At 50.6% G+C, this 18,467-nt stretch overlaps 5 protein-coding genes across 5 annotated transcripts; 3 read left to right on the forward strand and 2 right to left on the reverse strand.

Annotated features, from left to right (window-relative positions):
- Nucleotides 1–853: 853 nt before the first annotated feature.
- Nucleotides 854–2,183, forward strand: VTN00DRAFT_10069 (uncharacterized protein; the record flags this gene model as incomplete). The annotated part of the gene is made up of 5 exons (XM_069426684.1): nt 854–1,027; nt 1,088–1,463; nt 1,541–1,658; nt 1,713–1,780; nt 1,840–2,183. The coding sequence occupies 5 exons, from the start codon at nt 854–856 to the stop codon at nt 2,181–2,183; spliced, it is 1,080 nt and encodes a 359-aa protein (XP_069283831.1).
- A 1,994-nt stretch (nt 2,184–4,177) lies between these two features.
- On the forward strand, nt 4,178–5,227 carry VTN00DRAFT_10070 (uncharacterized protein; the record flags this gene model as incomplete). Its single annotated transcript, XM_069426686.1, has 1 exon — nt 4,178–5,227. One exon carries the CDS (start codon nt 4,178–4,180, stop codon nt 5,225–5,227), a length of 1,050 nt encoding a protein of 349 aa, XP_069283832.1.
- A 1,608-nt stretch (nt 5,228–6,835) lies between these two features.
- On the reverse strand, nt 6,836–9,403 carry VTN00DRAFT_10071 (uncharacterized protein; the record flags this gene model as incomplete). Its single annotated transcript, XM_069426687.1, has 5 exons — nt 6,836–7,098; nt 7,175–7,936; nt 7,996–8,197; nt 8,252–9,238; nt 9,296–9,403. 5 exons carry the CDS (start codon nt 9,401–9,403, stop codon nt 6,836–6,838), a joined length of 2,322 nt encoding a protein of 773 aa, XP_069283833.1.
- A 401-nt stretch (nt 9,404–9,804) lies between these two features.
- VTN00DRAFT_10072 (uncharacterized protein) lies at nt 9,805–11,417 on the reverse strand (the record flags this gene model as incomplete). Its single annotated transcript, XM_069426688.1, has 3 exons — nt 9,805–10,755; nt 10,901–11,097; nt 11,159–11,417. The coding sequence occupies 3 exons, from the start codon at nt 11,415–11,417 to the stop codon at nt 9,805–9,807; spliced, it is 1,407 nt and encodes a 468-aa protein (XP_069283834.1).
- A 642-nt stretch (nt 11,418–12,059) lies between these two features.
- Nucleotides 12,060–14,073, forward strand: VTN00DRAFT_10073 (uncharacterized protein; the record flags this gene model as incomplete). The annotated part of the gene is made up of 4 exons (XM_069426689.1): nt 12,060–12,146; nt 12,289–12,321; nt 12,939–12,980; nt 13,087–14,073. The coding sequence occupies 4 exons, from the start codon at nt 12,060–12,062 to the stop codon at nt 14,071–14,073; spliced, it is 1,149 nt and encodes a 382-aa protein (XP_069283835.1).
- Between the last annotated feature and the right edge of the window lie 4,394 nt (nt 14,074–18,467).

Genomic DNA, 18,467 nt, shown 5'->3' on the forward strand with positions numbered 1-18,467 from the left:
ACCTGATGTAAGTACCTACCTACCTTTTAAGGGTAAGTAGCTTCGGTATGCGAAAGTTCGCATATGCCTTTGGCAAGGTCCTCTGATCAGGAAACAAATGGATAGCTACGCTTTCCACTGACGCATTTGTTGTTACCGCTAACGGAACTCTATAGCATCCATATGACCATCATCCTTGCTTTAACCCGACTGGCCTCTGATAATCAACAGCTCCTGCCGCTGCTCAAGCGAGACAGAGTTCATTGTATCTTGCTCGAAACCGTCAGGCATTACTAATACGCGTTGTCCATCTGACATTCTGGGGATGTTCCATTCTGCCAGGGGTATTGCAGGGAAAGCGCAGTTTTGTCCACTAATGATCAAGAATTTCGTATACCATGGCTATAGCGCATGTGTTTCCAGTACACTACAGTAGGTTGCCATATCTTTCGGCACCCCCTCCCCCCTGTCCAAGTCACCTTCGTTGCCGCTTTCATTATATTTTGATTTGGGCTGGCTTCTCCTAGGGTCTGTCACCTATCATAGTGTCCAGGTACCCTCCAATGGCTTCAAAGCCATGTGGTTATAGAATAGCAATCCGCCAAGCCATTAAGTAGCAGGGGATGGGTGACGAAGGACATGACACAGTACTGTACTCCGTATTATATCCCTGAGATCTGATCTTTATGCTTGACAGCGGAGGTCCTCCTGGTCTTTCACGTCCAGCCATACAATAATCCCCGGGATTGCAGAAAGAATACAAATTATCTTGCCTCCTGACTCATTCGCTCCAGTCGAACTCTCTTCACCTTTTCCACAGATGGCTTGATGTCAACTGCATTGTTGCTTTTCTCCAAGCTCCAGTTCCTTCAAAATGGTTGAGCGCAGGGAACCAGGGTACCTTGCGGAAAGCCGATCCAGCACGGTGAAGTCTGTCATGTGGGTTGTCTCCCTAGTTCCATTTGTGATTGTTTGCCTCCGCCTTTACGTCAGAATCAAGGTAAAGGGGGTCTTCGGATGGGATGATGGTATTGTGATGGTGGCGATGGTGAGGACAATCACATTCATCTCTGAATTTTTGCTGGCGTGTGCTGATCTAGTATTCAAGGGATGTCTTGTTGCTTACGCTGCTGTCAGCACCGCAGCTGCCAATATCGGGCTGGGAAAGCATCTCGAGGTGGTCGAGCAGAATCCGAATAACCTCATCTACGTTGCCCTGCTTTGCAACATTGGCGAGACACTTGCTATCATGGCCTGCACCCTGGGCAAGACATCCTTCGCGGTCACTCTGCTGCGGATTATTGTTCAGAGGTGGGCGCAAACTGTCTTGTGGTTTGTGATCATTACCATGAACGTAGTCAATGTGCTAGCCGCATTGTTTGTCTTCGTACAGTGCAAGGATCCGAGGCATCTATGGAATCCAGCCATCCCATCTGAATGCTGGCCGACTTATGTCTTTACCAACTTTTCCCTATTTGTAGGAGGTCAGCAGAGACCCTGTTGCTTCTATCCGTATCTTCTCCTGTTTTCAAGAGTTAGTAGCAGCTCATTTCTTTATTAGCATACTCTGGCGCACAGGACTTTGTCCTCGCTTTGCTGCCTTGGACCATCATCTGGAGACTGCAAATGCAAAAGAAAGAAAAGCTTGGGATCGCTGTTGCCATGAGTCTTGGGATATTGTATGTGTCTTTCATGCTCACCTGTGATTGTCAGCTCTTTTGACCATTCTACAGCGCCGGCGGTGCGGCCATTGTGAAGACAACCTACCTTGTTGCTCTCTCTGCGAAGTCCGATTTTACCTGTATGTCTCCGTCACCGAATCCTCCACAAGCAGGAAATCTGACTTGAGCCATACTCTAGGGGAACTTGCCCCCTTGCTCATCTGGGCAGCTGTTGAAGATGGTCTTGCCATTGCCGCTGCCTCGATTCCAGCCCTTCGACCCCTCCTCAGAATTTTCTTTCCTAGCACGCAGAGCGACAACAGCTATCATAACAAGTGGAGTTATCCACTCAAAGCAGTCTCGAATGACGCGGACATGTTTTCCAATCCTCAAGGTGAGAGCCATGCTACTGTGTACCCTGCTTCCGGGGACGCAGATGATAAAAGCAACACGAGCATCCTGAGGGATAGGGAAAACATTTGGTGGTCACAGACTATAAAGCGGACGACCGAAGTTGATATTCGATATAACCACACGGCATAAGCGATCATGCGTCAGCAATCCCTGACTGGAGAGTTTCCACAGCAATAGTCGCAGATAGATAAGGCTTTGTCATAAGAGACCAACCTCATAGAATTGAGACTTGTATTTTCAGCTGCTCCAACATCGGTAACGTCTGATCTAGTATTAGTATAGGCATACGCGTCGCAACCGCCAGAGCTTCAAGACGACCTGCCTGAGGAACAGGCTAAGCTTCTAGAGCTCTATGAGGACTATCTAAATGGACTGGAGGCCTTCATGCGACATCCAGATACTGCCAAGAGCAAGAAGGATTCTCATGGTAGGCATTGGCGAATCCATTCAATGAAGCCGGGCCAACGCCTCGACTCTATCACAAGCTGTACCACCGATATGGGCAGATCGCCAGGGGCCCAGTCGGAAAAGGGGGGCGTACCTTTATCTTAACCCAGCATTGGCTTCTCCGGAAAGAGTCAGAAGAAAGTACTTGGACTTACCGGGATTGAAAGGCGTGAACAAGACACTTGCACGCAGTAATGATGACAGCAATGAAAGAAAGCTATTAAGATAGAATGTGATGACATCTTACCCAGTCGATTTTTGATAGACCCATACCGTTTCTATCAATACGTTGTTGAAGGGGGAAACATAGCTGTCAACGGGTTACTGTGAGGTTATCAACTGAGTTAGCTGCTGAAGAGGAAGGAGTAGTTTAATCTCCTTGGCTGGGAAAGTACAGTAGACAACCATATCTTTTGTCACCACGGACCCGAGCTCTGGCAGGGGTCAGCTTTTTGATGCTGCGTTTGTATCTCGTCGTTGGAATTTTCACCACTAGAAGTTTTCTGACAGACAGGAAATTCAAGAAGCCAACAAAAAATCAAAACTCCTGCAGGCCCCTCGATCCGTCCGGCAAGAAGACGAGCTTCCCCATCTTGTTCATCGGGAATACCATCGACCCGATTACTCCAATCCAGGGGTATATCGCCCTTCTATACCTCGATGTGACATCCTCACTGGACTCAATCAAACATGTCGTACTTTCGCAGAGCTCGCAAGACGTCATCTCCCTTCCCCAACTCCATCCTCTTGACCCAAAACTCTGTCGGCGTAAGTTTCTAACCTGCTACCATGAATGGGCTCTCATGTCTAGTCGCATGCCACCGATTATTCCACCAAGGCAAACTCTAACATGTCTTTATAAATAAAAATAGCACGGGTCTGGTATCGCCCCCTCCAGATGCACCACCGGGTACATCAGGTCCTACTTCGAGGACGGAACCCTGCCTCCCCCTAACACCACCTGCCAGGCCGATGCGGTTTCATTCCAAATCTCAGCGCTTTCATCTGAGTGATCCAAAGGGGAGAGAGGACAGCCGAGCCGATGGGGGGGTATCTAGAAGGTATGTAACAGTAACTTCCGATCATTGGACGAAATACACCCAATTTATGGATATTGTTTTACGAGTTTACTAGGTACCTAATTACCTCCTATAAAATCTACTCGCAGGCCACAGCTTATCATTCTTGTTGTTATCGATTATCCGTCCAGATGATAAGATAATGTCGAAGATAAGATGTACAGTACATACACGATATATCTTTATTGCAGATAGCCCCTTGGTCTACTTCCAACGAATAATTCAAGTCATGACCGTACCAGATGCTACATATCAGAGTGCTTACTAATCATCACCGGTGGCGAATGCGGAGTATAACCGACCCCTGGCTACGACTAGATTCGAGATATTTTTTGTGGCGAGCGGCACAATGGAAGGGCAACAACCATGGTTCTCTTCGCGTGGCGTGCTGTTCCTGGCGGCTATGCATCTGCTGGTACAGATCTGAATTCTCCAATTGCAGTGAAGTTATCCTTTTTCTTTCTTCCCTTTTTTCTACCCCTTGAGAGACGCCGCTCGTTTACCACTTGCATGTTTCTGAGTTGAGTCCTCCACACGCGCACGACGCGCAACGAAAAGAAAAGGGATTGCTGACTCGTTGAAACCAGTCAGCACAAGATGCTGCTGCTGGACTTCTCCAACGAGGTGCTACTGTCCATCGCGGACCAAATCCAGCAGCTCGGAGACATCTACGCTCTGGCCTGCACATGTCGTCGCTGGCACAGCATCCTCGACGCATATCTCTACCGCCACGATGCACAACTGCCCCTGAGTCGGGCCCTGTGCTGGGCCGCCCGTCATGGGCAGGAATCGACCGCTCGGAAGGCCCTGAGCAGAGGAGCCAGTGTGCAGACGAGCTCCGAATTCAACAACGCGGAGCTCACGCCCATCTCGCTGGCGCTGGACCACGGGCATGATCAGATCGTGCGGCTGCTCCTCGCGACGATCGAGGACCTGGATCTCGAGTACCGCGACGGCACAGGGAACACGCCGCTGATCCACGCCGTCTTCAGAGGCAGAGAGGAGATGGTGCAACTGCTCCTCCAACACGGCGCCAACATCAACGCCCGCAGCAGCCGGAACACCACGCCGCTGTCGGTGGCCACGCACCAGGGCCACGAGTCCATCGTCCGGATGCTCCTCGCCCACGTCCAGGCTCACGCCCAGGCTCGTCAGGCTCAGGGAGAGGAAGCAGGAACAAACCTGAATTTAAACCTAGACCTCAACCGTAGAGACTACTGGGGCCAAACCCCCCTCTTCCACGCTGCCAAATACAACCACCTCGCCATCGTCCGACTCCTCCTCTCCACGGACGGCGTGGACCCCAACGCCCGCGACAACGTAGACTCGACGCCCCTAATGGCCGCGACGGCGATGGGCCACACGGACATCGTCCAGGCCCTACTGGAGAAGGACCGGATCGACGTCAACGCGATGAACCAGTTCCACTGCACCGCGCTGATGGAGGCCGCTCGGCGGGGTGACGGGGACCTCATGGATCTTCTTATCCGTGGGGGTGCGGATCCGAATATCCCGAACGCCTCGGGGGAGTTGCCGGCGCAGGTGTTTGAGAGGACGAGAGAGCAGTTCACGGCGAGTGCGTCATCACCGATCCCGATTCGTCGTTTTCGAGGAGGGAATAATCAGCAAGACAGACTATCGGACTAACGGGTTAAATATAGTAAGATCTCTCAGGCTCAGGCCGGAGTTGCAGCTCCTGTATACCATTGGACAATAATGGTTGAGAAAAACAAGCAAACGGATGGATACGACGCATAGCGAGTGAACGGGGGTAATAACAACAACGATAGATGCATGGCTTGGGCTTATTCCCTGTATTGAGGGAGCATGTTGGTTTATGCTTGCTCTGTTTCCGTGCACAAGTATGTTGCTGCAAACATCAGTTTTATATATACCCAAGATCAGTAGTATAGTACATATATATAACGTGTTGATATATATATTCATGAATACATATTATCTTGTCGTCCTCTCCATGGTGACAACTTTCAATATTGATAAATGAAGTGCCCCGTAACCTAAATAAGCAATTTCACCCGGGTGGCAGGATATATATATCTCCGAAAACATACACCAGCTCTACCTAAATAAATACCTCCTAAGAAAGCTTTATGTCATCATTACTGCAATGCCAGCCAGGAATCCGGATCTAGTTTTGTGTACCGAATAGTTCAGATTCGACCAAGATGTGATCTCGTCTGTCTGTTAGTAAGAATCAATCAATTAATTGCCGGGGGTAGCGGGTAGCGGTTGTCATTATAAGTGATGTTTGTGTTTCTCTCCGGCAAGAAGTCCAAGTCCAGCTTGTTACCTTCTAGCTAGAAGTCAGCTTGCTTCCTGCTTCCTGCCTTCTACAAGTTATCAACCAATGCATAATCAATCAATCCAACTATCAACTATCTGATCTGATCATTCATACTGAGATTAAGATCAAGATCAACTGTTTTTGTGTCTTTTCTTTTGGTCTACCAAGTCTAGTCCTTTTGCCTAAGTTCTGAGCGAGTTTCAACAACAATGATCAACACTACCTAGCTGGCAATTGTGGTAGCGGGGGACTGTCAGAGTGGTGCTGGCAGTCATCGCTGCAATTACGACATGCCAGCTACAGAAAAGGAGGAGCAAAAGTAAGTACCTAAATCTAGGATAACCCAACGTACAGATGTTAATACTAACACAATACATAGAGATACAAGAACCCCAGACTAGCCCGGCTACCTATCCACCCCACAGCCAAGGTCTCGCAACAATCTTCATGGTATTACAGCCCTGCGCTGGGGACCACAGTTAGAACCAGTTCTCAAGCTTGTACGTCTACAGCGGTTAAAGAAACAGCTCCAACAGATGGTAAAATCAATGAGTTCCTACAACTGTTGGCAAATACTCAAGAGGAAGTTGGATCTGGAAGCGGGCCCTTCAACTAGGAATACCGTCACAGACCATCGGAAAGTAATTCAGAATTTGCATAAATGCAATTCAAGATTTTCAGGACCGCAAGACCACCTCCTTCAGGCAGCCGGAAATCCAGAGCAGCCTCAGAGGCGCTTTGAAACCATACGGAACTGGACGCAGCTTCGTTTTTGGGTCCGGGACGGAAGAAATCATCTGCATAAGTTGTGGATACGGTCTGAAACTTTGTCTATTTAGACGAAGTAGTCTGTCTGCTTTACAGCTCATAAGCTGAACATCACAACACTCTTACTACCTTGTATTATTGTTCTTGATGTAGTAAACTTGCATGATTGATTAATCAATCAATCAATCCCGAAACTTCCCCCCGCAATAGAGACATGTATCAAACACTTCAAAGAGTATGTGGAATTTTGATTTAGATATGGATGGCGTCGTAGGTGCGGACGGCGTCACAGACGGTGGCACGCCTTCGTCCTCACGCTTCACCTCTGGCGGAGGTGGAGGCGGCGGACCAAAGACCTCATCGTTCAGAAACTCCGTCCCGCACAGAGAGCAGAATTTGGAGATGTCGGGTTCCGGGATCGCGAGGAAGGTGAGGCCGCAGCGGACTGGTTTGAGATTAGCATTTGTCTTGTCGTAGATCACGATGACTATACGTGGACCAAGGAGAACCGTGGGACTAACCAAAAGGATGCCCATCCATGCACTGTGCCTCCCGCGCTGAGTACCACTCCATCCCGGAACCGCAGATACCGCACCGCTCGAACATGTCACCTCCAACGCTGAGCTGGTCTGCGGACTTTGGGGCGAGGGTGTTTGGTGCTAGACTGGCCGGTGAACATTTCGATATCTCGTCGCTCAGATCCGCACCGGTGACCTTGGCCAGCCGTTCCAGCGCATTCCGGGAGAGCTCGAGGAGTCGTTCATCCCGGGTATCGACGATGGAGCATGCAGCCGCTGCGTAGATGAGTTTCTGAGACCATGGGTCGTGGTATCGGTCTTCGTCCCCACCGTCAAGGACAAACTCCAGCGCTGCTTTGCGCTTCTCCCGGAGCTCATCGTCCGTGAACTTGGGAACAGTCCGCAAGAAAGGCGGACGACCCTCCACTTCAGCAGTCTTTGCAGAAACAAGGGAGAAGATGATCGTGGTCTTCTCATCAGCCGCAGTGGTGTACTCGACCATGTCTCCGGGGTGCATGGTGAAAGCAGCAGCCACGAAGCCTCGATGGCATGTCAATCCCCAGACCCTCGCGACTGCGAGACCGCCCAGGTCGCGGTCGATGTCGAATCGCTCGCGGAAATCCTCGAGCTGCTTCTTCCACTCTGGCTGGATGAAATGTCCTTCCTGTTCTAAGCTCGGACAACTGTAGCTATCCGCGTATCCGGCCATTGTGCCTAGATGGAGCGTCGAGGCTCCTGCCTTCTCGTCACATATGGCAGCGATTGCTTGGATTGATTAGCAAGGCCTGATTAAAAAAACACATATAGGTAAACGGCAAACGTACCACTTATCGGTTCCCAGTGACGAGTTTGAACATATCCATCCGCCTGGGAGCTGCTAGTGCTCGAATCCTCTAAAAAGGGTCTTTCCTGAAGCTGGATGCCCTTTGGATCTGTGATTTTGCCTTCATACGTCTCACGGGACATACGCAAGGTTACCAACCCGGCAGAGATACCAGCGGCGAGACATACTGATTGAAGGCCATTCTGTATTACTCGTAAGCAGAATTCGAAAGAGTTACAGTAGAATCGACCTCCTACCTCGAATAGCCACTGTACAGGCCCTGTAAAGTGGTATGTGCCCAGTCTCTTATCAGATGCGGTAGATGCATGTTCTGCGGACTTGGCCTCCAAGGTATACTCTGAACCAAAATCGACCTGACGTTCTCTGGGTACAAGAGTCACATCCAGGCGTACTATCTTCAGTCTTGTCCCGTAGACGATGGCCACGGCTGCTTTTGCAGACAGTCGACCTCGACCCTCGTCATGTTCTGCCTGCTGACAAACCCACGGCCCGCACGCTATGTGTGACGCTCGAACTCTGGATCTAATAGCTGCAGAAAGGAGGGTGCTAGGCTGCACCATGGGAAAGTTCCCACTCCCATCATCATTGAACGGAAGGACGGATAGCACCTCAGTAGAGTAGTGGAAGTCAGAAACTAGCTCTCCTCGCTGTCTCTTGACTCGTAAGAGAATCACATCATTATCATCGTTAGCGACGGTAAGCAGATGCACGCCCCAGCGACTTTCACTCTCCGCACGTGCAGGCGCAGCACCTTTAGCTTTGAGAGGCGGGTTCCACGCAAACGCGCGGATCGCTCGCTTCCTGGCCCCTCGTCCGGAGCTTTCGGGTCCCCGGGATGAGGAAGAGGAGGAAGAGGAGGAAGAGGAGGAGGGGAAGAAGAACTGAGACTTCAGGGCATGGTTGACAACCGCGACTCTGACCCACTTCCCCTGCGGCCCCGTGGGCTCGAAGAACGAGAGCAGCAGGTTCGTCGTCAACACGGCGAGGACGCAGCGCTTGTGCGTGGCCAGGCCCGGCGGTGACCACGCAAGACCAGCAACGGTGCTGATGGACTGCTCTGGGCCGATGGAGAAGTTGTCCCGGTTCTGCGGGTAGGTCGTTGGCCACTCCTTGTTGGTGAAAACGTTCGCGCGGAACCGCGTGAACGACCAAGGGCTGGCTGTCGTAGTAGTTTGCGATGTGGGCTGCTGCTCATCCACATCGCCGCCAGCGATTTTGGGAGTCTGTATGCAAAGTCAATCATCTGTCTATGGACTGTTTAGGATGGGGGGGATGCTGACTAGGATGTGGATATACTCTCCGGCAGCGACGGCGAGCTCGCCATCAGCGGACCACGAGATGCAGTTGTAACAAGACGGAAAGAGTTGAAGCTCGACGGGGTCCAGCATTTTTGGACCGGCCTGACACCGTCGTTGCCCGTCCTGGGCATTATTCTTATGATATGGTGGGCAGGCGAGTTGCGTTGATCATGTCGTCGAGGCGGCCGGCGCAACCGCTCGAGTAGAGACATCCAAAAAGGCTTGGCGCAGACTTTCCGCACGTCTCAGCGCTCTCACCACCTACTGCGCTTCAGAAACTGTCATAGAGAGGATCTTGAACAAAACTACAGATGCATTGTATGGCGTCTATCCAGAGTATCAAAATGTCCACCTGTCAACAGATGCATATTCAATTCTTTCCACTGTGTGCTACTACTAACGCCAAAAGCAACTACGTAAAACGCACATAGAGACTAGACAAGATACATTTAGATTAGATACCACCAGCGGATAATACAGGATATTCACGGCTACGCCTCTACCAGACCGAATAGTTTGCCAGCAACGGGGTCCCACTCGTCATCCCACCGCCGGGAGCCTTCCTTGAGAGCCCCAACGCGAAGGCCCTCCAGCTTAGTGGCGTTCTCGAAAAGATCGACCAGATGTTCTACAAGTTCTTCAGAGCTTCCAAAACCTCGTCCATTGACGCCGTCTGTGACTAGTTCGGGCCACGCTTCAAAGCGGTTCCACCCGACCACAGGAAGTCCTGCACCGAACATATCTACCACTTTCATTGGCAGGTCGACGCCACTGCTGCTGGTATGCAAGCTCACTCCCAAGTCCGCGGAAGCGAGGAGCCTCGCATAGTCGTGTGTGGTTAGCCATGTGGATTTGACGGTCACCTTTTTGAGTTCTCCACTGCTCTTCCGAGCTGAGATTTCCTGCAGGTACGCCTCTCTCTGAGGCCCTTTTCCTGTAATGATGGCCAGAACCTCTGGCAAATGAGGTTTACTGGTACTTGCAAGCTCCGAGTACCGTGACAGGGCAGTTATCAGCAGAGAAAAATCTTCGTCTGCCGTCCACGATGTCGAGCTGACGAGAATCCTCAGATCTCCGGACTCAAGAGAGGACCTGATAGTAGCAGTTTCCTCCAGAGAGGCCAGAAAGTCGAGCCGCTCTTGCTTAGCCAGGATGGGCTGCAAATGATTGGCCGGCCGGTCATGGAGGGGTAAAACAGGAGCTTTGATGCAAAACTCGCTTTGCAACACACGGGCCATGGCCCTTGTCACACACAGATGCGCGGTGGCATATTGGCACAAAGTCCTCTCGTACCAGCTGGACAGCGTAACCAGAGGGTGGTTATTCCCAAGCTTCAGAGCAAGGATCGAGTAGCCAAAGTTGTGCCAGTCAATCACCAGACGGGTGTTTCTAAGAAAACAGACGAGGGAGGCGACTGCAAGAGTGGGAATTGAAGGAGGATTCTGAGAACCGGAAAGTCTCAGCAGAGGCCAGAAACAGGACGGTTCAGAAGCTTGTATTCAAACGATACAAACAATACAGCAACCAGGTTACCACGATAGGATCCAGCAACGCCGATCACCCGAAGGAGTGTACGAAAGCACTGACCTGAATAAGCAACCACTTGGCAGGAGTTGTACGATAGGCAAGGCAGTCCCATAGACAGAAGATCTGGAACAAGACCTTCAAGGGACCAAAGAGCAGAAACAGAATCTTATTGCTTGTTTGGAGGAAGGCCGGGTGCGGAGGCAGCGGAACGATGGATACTCTTGGGTCGGACACGATATCAGGATGTGCATCGGACTCTATTATTACAAAGCACTTAATACGGACGGAAACAACGGCAAGAATAGCATCCAAACTCACCCTGATATCCAATGATGTCGACGCGGCCGCCCCGCTTGGCGATGCTCAGGGCATGGTACTGCATTCGTGGGCTCCGACCGATGTCTCCAAGGACAAGAATCTGCACAGAAGTTTTGGGTTGTGAGGGGGCGTCCTGTCCGGCAGAACTGCGATCTTTCGTCTGAGACTTTTCACTGCCATACTGTGAAGGAAGTAGCAAGATGACCAGAGTGAGCGCGGAGGAGAGCCAGAAGAGGATGCTGATGAGAGAGTCGATCATTGTGCAGAACTTCGAGTCGCAGCTCCTCTACGGAAACGACCATGAAGATCTTCTGAACCAGAGCAGAGCTGCAGAGCAATCCTGTGTTATCTAGACGCTGGCCATGGCGTTGAGACAGCTGCAGCTGGTCTGTCTTCCTACCGCGGCAGTTCACAACACGATCCACCGCGCGTCCCTCGGCGGGCACCCGGAACATATGTTTCTCCGGCGCCGTCCGGGGCAGCGCGGCTCCGTGCCACAAGCGCGCCGGCTCTCTTGGCACGCTCTACCTTAGATCTCACGCAACATCGCTATCTAATCGTCTGCAGGAGCGAGATAAACAATTCGACGGTTGTTGTCTCTGAGTCTCGAGAGAAGACTGTTCGATGCAGCTTTCCTGTGTAAGCATGGACAGCTCATCGCCAGAGTTTCCACCAGTTCCCCCGCCCGAGGTTTCTCCGACCGACACAAAAAGAGCTTTCCTTTCAGAGGTAGATAGCGGCATGCCTCCGCGTTCCTGAAGAATAATCTCCGCTTCAGCTCCAGAAACCATATCTTCCTGAGCCGGTCTCTGACTCCGACCGACTCCAAAATTAACCTTGGATCCTCAGGCAACGGCTCGTTCGGGGACACGGACGGAGTACTGAGTGCCGAGATCCACGGATGATGCTCGACTGGAGTGTGGGGGCCACGAGACGGCTAAGCTCTTGTGACGGCTACGACTGCGAGATTTACTGTGACGGATCAATAGTAAGTGGCAATGTTGTTTCAGGAGAACGTCGCTGCGTACACCATGATACATTGTTGTTGGACTGTTGAGCAGCCGATACTACCGGCTGCCCCACTGCCCCGATGGGTTCGTTGCCCTATGTGTCTAACTTGTACAAATCAGTCTAGACGTCTTCCGAGCTGCAGTGGCTGCTTGGTATCCGTCACATCCGCGCTCCTAGCGCGCCTTACGCAGCCTCGCGAAAGACACATACCGAACGTATCATACCCGAGAAGCGTTCGATGACGATGTATGCGCCTTCAGCTGCTACCCAGTCTTCTGACTTCCTCCCCCTGTCGAACAGCTTGCAAGTCAATGGAAAGTTGTTTTCATCGTGAGAGAATTAACTTTGAAGTCTTCTGCCAACTTTATAGTAGCTCCCGTGATGCCGGAACCGGTCCCATCCGCATGTTCCATGTTGGTCCACAAGCGGTTATATCATAGTATGTCATAACTGGATTTAAAAGGATCCAGGCCCCAGCGACCAAAGAAGTAATTATTGTACGCAAACTCCAGAGATTGTTGTTTTTTTGCGCGTGACGCAACACCTTGCATACCGAGCTATCACCGGCCATGGCCTCCGTGCACGCCGCTACCTGAACCTACTTACCTAGCTTTGCTTCCTATCCCCTTTACCCCCAGACGGGGCCCTTGGTGGGAAGCACTAACTGTACATATATACTTCGTACATAGGATGTGCATTAGAGGCTTGGTCTCCTCTCCGGAAGGTTGGCACTGATTACGCGAAACGACCACGACGTACTACGCATAAGTACCGACTGGACCGGGCATTCCACCCTTTCGCCTTGAAAGAGGTAGGCAGCCAGCTCTCCCCCCGTTCCCGCTCATCGTTCTGTTCTTCTTTACTGGAATCATTGCACCATCATGAAATTCGACGAGAAAATTGACGTTGCCTCCCAGAGAAGCGTGCCCACAACCCAGAGCTCCCAGACCGGCTCACCAACACCAATGGCGCTTGAAAGAGTCAACGGATATACGCCGCTCGAGACGGCAACTCTGATCACCCGGGCGGGTTGTGAACGAGAAACTCTTCCCCTCTCACGCCTGATCCTAAAAGCCTTCTACGGAGGCTGCTTCATCTGCCTCGGAGCACATGTCTTCCTCCTCGTCGTGGGAGGCTCTCCCGGCCTCCGCGAGAGTAACGAGATGCTGGCGGTCATGGTCGGGGGATTTACCTTCCCTCTGGGATTCGTGCTCATCATTCTGACCAACTCGGAACTGTTCACCTCGAGCTTATTCTTCATGACCTTTACGTGTTTGCAGCGGAAGACGAGCATCCTCGGGGCGCTTAAGGTCTGGGTAATCGGGTATATCTTCAACTTTGCCGGAGCGCTGTTCATCGCGGGATTCCTCTGCTGGTGGGCGAACAGTTTACAGGACGACACGATCAAGAGCTACGCGTCGGTGCAGGCAGAGAAGCGAGTGAACGTGCAATGGTCGGTCAACTTCCTCCGTGGTGTGGGATGTAACTGGTTTGTCGGATTGGCCTCCTTCCTGGCCATGACGTCCGGTGACCACGTGTCCAAGATCTACTGTATCTGGATCCCTGTGTGGTCGTTCGTCATCCTGGGCTACCAGCACTGCATCGCCAACTTCTACCTCGTCCCCATCGGCATGTTCTACGGTACCAACTTCGGCGTCGGCAAGTACATCTACCAGAGCATTATTCCCGTCACCATCGGCAACATCGTCGGAGGCGTCTTTCTAGCCGGTGTTCCCTTCTGGTTCTTGTACGGTCGCAACTCACCGATGGGTCTCGACCACGGAAAGGAATTGGCCCAGAAGAAAGGACCGGGAGGTGAGCCCAACGGCGACGCCTCCGCGGACATGAACCCGAGGGAAATCGGGCCCAGAAATGTGTCGGATGATCCAAGCCAGATTGTCTGATGCCGTCCCGGTGTCCGAAAGCTCCAGACAGGCCAAACTTTGTTCTGGCCGTGAGTTGCCGCGGGGAGTGGGTTACTGGAATGGAATTCGATTGCCGGGATGTCTATATACCTACCAATGGCTCTTACGGGCCTGGATATATAATCTAATCTTGGGTGATGGCTCCGAGATGGACTCGTTGGGCGGCTTGCCTTGTGACCTGGACGGGCCGAAACCGGCGCGGATCCTCGTGTTCTATACCACTGCAGCTGTCGAGGCTGCGATCATCCCGGACGAGAACGATCTACATTGCAGTTACAGCTGTGTCGTCGGGGCCAGCGGTGGCGGTCCGCGAGGGCTGAATTGTGGGACGAAAAGCCGATGGGCTGATCGTGGAAGCTCAGGTCCGGAGAGGAGTCGCTAAAGGTGTTGGATTCTATGGGATATGCAAGATGAAGAATCCGTAAGTTCCAGGTCTATCCAAGAAGCAGCGTTACTGTGCATCAGTGCTAAGACCTATTTCAGAAGAACAATTGAGTCGTTATATCCCACCATTGGCATCTCGGGTCGTCATTCGTCATTTCCATCGTTGGCGTTTTGGGAACTCTATCTAGCTACGTACATGCATGTTACCCTGTATAAAGGACGGCGCAATCTGGTCAAGTTATTCTCACGTTGTACAAGTTCATACATACATATACCTAGTATATACGTATATCGGTTAAGATAAGACGAATACATAATGCTATCTATGATCCGGAGAACAGAACCGGTGGCGAAGACATCTTCCTAAAAACCAGAGGCCGTGCGTGCGTAGATATAGAAACAGTCTTGTACATCTCTACTTACTCTACGAGGTATATTACCCCAATCGGAATAGCGAAGACAAGACCTGATCGAGATCGACAAACCCTAGGCACCTAACCAATCTCCATACAAGACAGGACCGATATCGGACCCCTGTTATCATGATCTGATCCGCGATAATCATTCTTAGAGTGGTCACACTAGGAGCCACACACCAACTCTAGCGTCACACTATTTCCTTGGTAACTTAGGCACCTAACCCTGCTGTCAATCAGTGGATCGAGATCATCTACTGCAGCTAGACACTAGCGCGCGTTCGCTTGCAGGTTTTTGATGCAGGTTGGGTTGCAGGGTTGTAACTTGTTACGTTGGTTTGGTTTGTGTGACTTGTCCCTGGCGCTGGGTGCCCTGGGGGGCCTGGGCCTAGGACTGGAATGAATGGCCCGACGGTCTACTTTAGGTACCTAATTCTGTATGGTGTATGGGTTAGGGGTGCCATGTAGGCCCGCTTAACTGTACTGTGTACCGCAACAACCCCATGGAGTATTTCTCTCCGCTGGCTGGGGAAAGAAAGGAAAGGGAGAATTAGTCAGACGATACGGAGTTAGATACCCTGGAAAATGGCACGAGCACGGTTCATCTCTCCGTAGACTCCATTCCTAACTGAAAAGGCTATTTTATTTCATATGCTGGGCGGGTAGGGTTCTGGCCAAGTCACAACCAAGTCGACCTCGTGTTCATATGCGATATTGTGTCTCGCCCTCCCATTGATCCTATCCTGTAATGCTGTATATGTATGCATGCATATCGGTCTCTCAAAATTCGGTAACAGGACGACATCACCGTTGGCTATATGTAGTCCAGGGGACTCTGTGTCCCATATGTAGGTGCATATAAGTACCTATTGTGTACTTGACTGTCTCAATGAGTTTAACTAGAAGACGCAACATTAGTATATACCTACATAATCCCGTAGAGATTCCTTTTTGACGAGGAACGGAGGGCCTCCTGGGGCTTTCTGAGTCTACCTAGATCTATCCTGGCGGGTGCTGCCTCACGCAGTTAATATTTAGATTTATTTCCGATGCTATGTATACATACAATCTACGGTGCTGTATCTACAGTGAAGCGCTACCGAATCCCTCTCCGAACATCGATTACTGAAATCTCTGTACCTTGGAACGTGATAGTTGTTGTAGTTATTAATGGCGCTCTTTGTCATCCTTAAAAGTTCATCGACCGTTTCTCTTATCTCAGTATGTACGTCTATGTTTTCTTAACTCTTGAATCTCCGGATACCTGTTCTGTAAGTATTAGCAGCTGAGCTTTAAATATAATTGGTTGGTTTGTGGTAATTTCCCTGGTAAATGGCCATGTGTGTATATCTATCCACAGCTAGGTAGGTAGTACAATAATCATTCTCTGTTTTAAAACGCGATTACTTTGCGAATTTAAATGAATCGTATTCAGAAAATGGTTCAACGATCTGTTTCGATCAGACTCTATCATACTTTGCTAGCTTGTTCTTTGTTAGCCTTGTGGCAAACGAAATGTTCTGATCTGCCATGTACAGTAGGTTGCCAATTCTCTTGTTATCACTACCCCTGCTCTCCATTGGCTTGGCAAACTACTATCATAAAACCATGTGATCTGGAAGCCAGAAAATAGACATTGTGATGGATAACAGACCATAGGCAAATCCAGTCTGGATTAAAACATATTAAAAGCAGTAAGGCGGGGTCGCTTGCAGATGGGGGAAGGAAGTAATGAAAGCATCAGCAACCTACTGCATGTCGAACCCTCTAGCCCCTCAATTACATGATGATGAGGTGTCACATTTTAGGCAGAAAGAGGATGGCAAAAGCGCGCGACATTGGGCATAATTGATCCTGAAGGATATTGATCTTCCCACACTCCTATGAAAGAAGCTCGCCGCTCCTTACAAGCCATAATATTCACATCCCTTGAATTTCAACGGTCCTGGAGCTACATCGTAGCGGTCAATCTTTTTACCTCTGTATATGCATGTCCAGCACATGAGATACATATCATTTCTTCTCTTAGTGGAAATCAGATACCATTCAAAATGGACCTGACAAATTGGCTCTTACCTCATTTGCGCCTCCCTAATAATGCGAACGAGCGCACACAAAAGAACCCAGGAATAGGCCTCGTGGTTTTACCACTGGAGATACTGCTCATGATTACATTGTATCTTTCACCGGTTGAAACAGCCACCCTGGCGCTATGCAATCATACCCTGCTCAGGATACTTGGAGACAGATACCGGTCATTGCTAAGCCTTGAAGGATGTAGCAAGAAAGATTGAGAATTGTTTCTGACAACCCTCGCCCGGGATCTCCCGGGCCATTTCTTCTGCCACAGTTGCACTCGTCTCCATCTGCGTGACGATGTAGGTCCGCCTGGCCCGGCACTACAGCCGAAGAATGGACCTTTTTCATGTCTTGGAAGAGAAGGGGGTCGCTCGGAATGCCTCAAGGCACACGCATCAACGCATTCTGAGTACCGGTTTATCTTCCCCCATCTGCAGTTGGCCATGAAAAGGTTATTATGGCCCCGAACATGGTATCTCGACCGAGTCATTATCTTTCAAGAAGTTCGCGTTTTCGCTGATGAAAACTCCGTGTGGGGTATGACGCTGTTGTCAGTTGAAGCGCTGATTTGTCGCCTCGAGCCGGCAAGCTTGTGTCTGCGAATTCAGCGATGGGAACTAATTGACCCTATCGCGTACGACTGGCTACACAATAGCTATGTAAGGATTTACGACGAGAGATACATGTCGATATGTGATCATCTGAGGATCTCTACTTTTTCAGAGACAATTGGCCTTATTCGGCTCAAATTGAATTTGTGCAAGGTACGATGTGATATCCTCGAAGTCGGCATTTAGAAGTACACACTAGGTTGTTGTTCATCACCTTCCTCCCCTGCCACCTCCTGTCTTGGCAGATTGCTATTCTATAACCACAAGACTTTGAAGCCGCTGGAGGGTACCTGGGCACTATGATAGTGGACAGCGGGGAGAGGTGATGAAAGATATGGCACAGTACTGTATGTTCTCAGAATAGGAATAGAGATAGTGATATACTTCAAGGATGGCTCTGCAGATCTAGAACCCATAATAGTAACCCTAAGATACTTATTGAAACCATGTTCGCTGTTGTATTGTTAGACATGGCACGCTATGGAGATGATTGGGCAGAGACATGGTGATGGGAACGCCGATCTGCGGAGAAGTAAAAGCGGCATGCGCGCTATAGGCGACCGAAGAGGCCAGACCCCCGCCGGCCTCAAAAGCGGCGCCGGGAGTCCCCTCGACCCCTTGCACGTGTCACCAACGTTCTTATCTATCGCCAGACTTCTCGACTCTCTGCAACAGACGACTGCATGCGCATCCCACACCAGCACTCCTAATCAACACGTTTCTTGGAGTCGCTTCTGTGCGCGCTTGCGAATGCGGTCGCCATGTCCTTTCCTTGATACAAAGCTCGATATCGTTCGGTCTTGATTGAGCTGCTGGAGCTCCTTGACCGGTCCTGTCTCCGCCTTGCAAAGCCCTCGTTTACGATCCATGCTGTCGATTTGTC

The sequence above is a fragment of the Thermoascus crustaceus genome (assembly GCF_041956765.1).
Source record: "Thermoascus crustaceus strain CBS 181.67 unplaced genomic scaffold VTN00scaffold_9, whole genome shotgun sequence".
Classification (NCBI taxonomy): domain Eukaryota; kingdom Fungi; phylum Ascomycota; class Eurotiomycetes; order Eurotiales; family Thermoascaceae; genus Thermoascus; species Thermoascus crustaceus.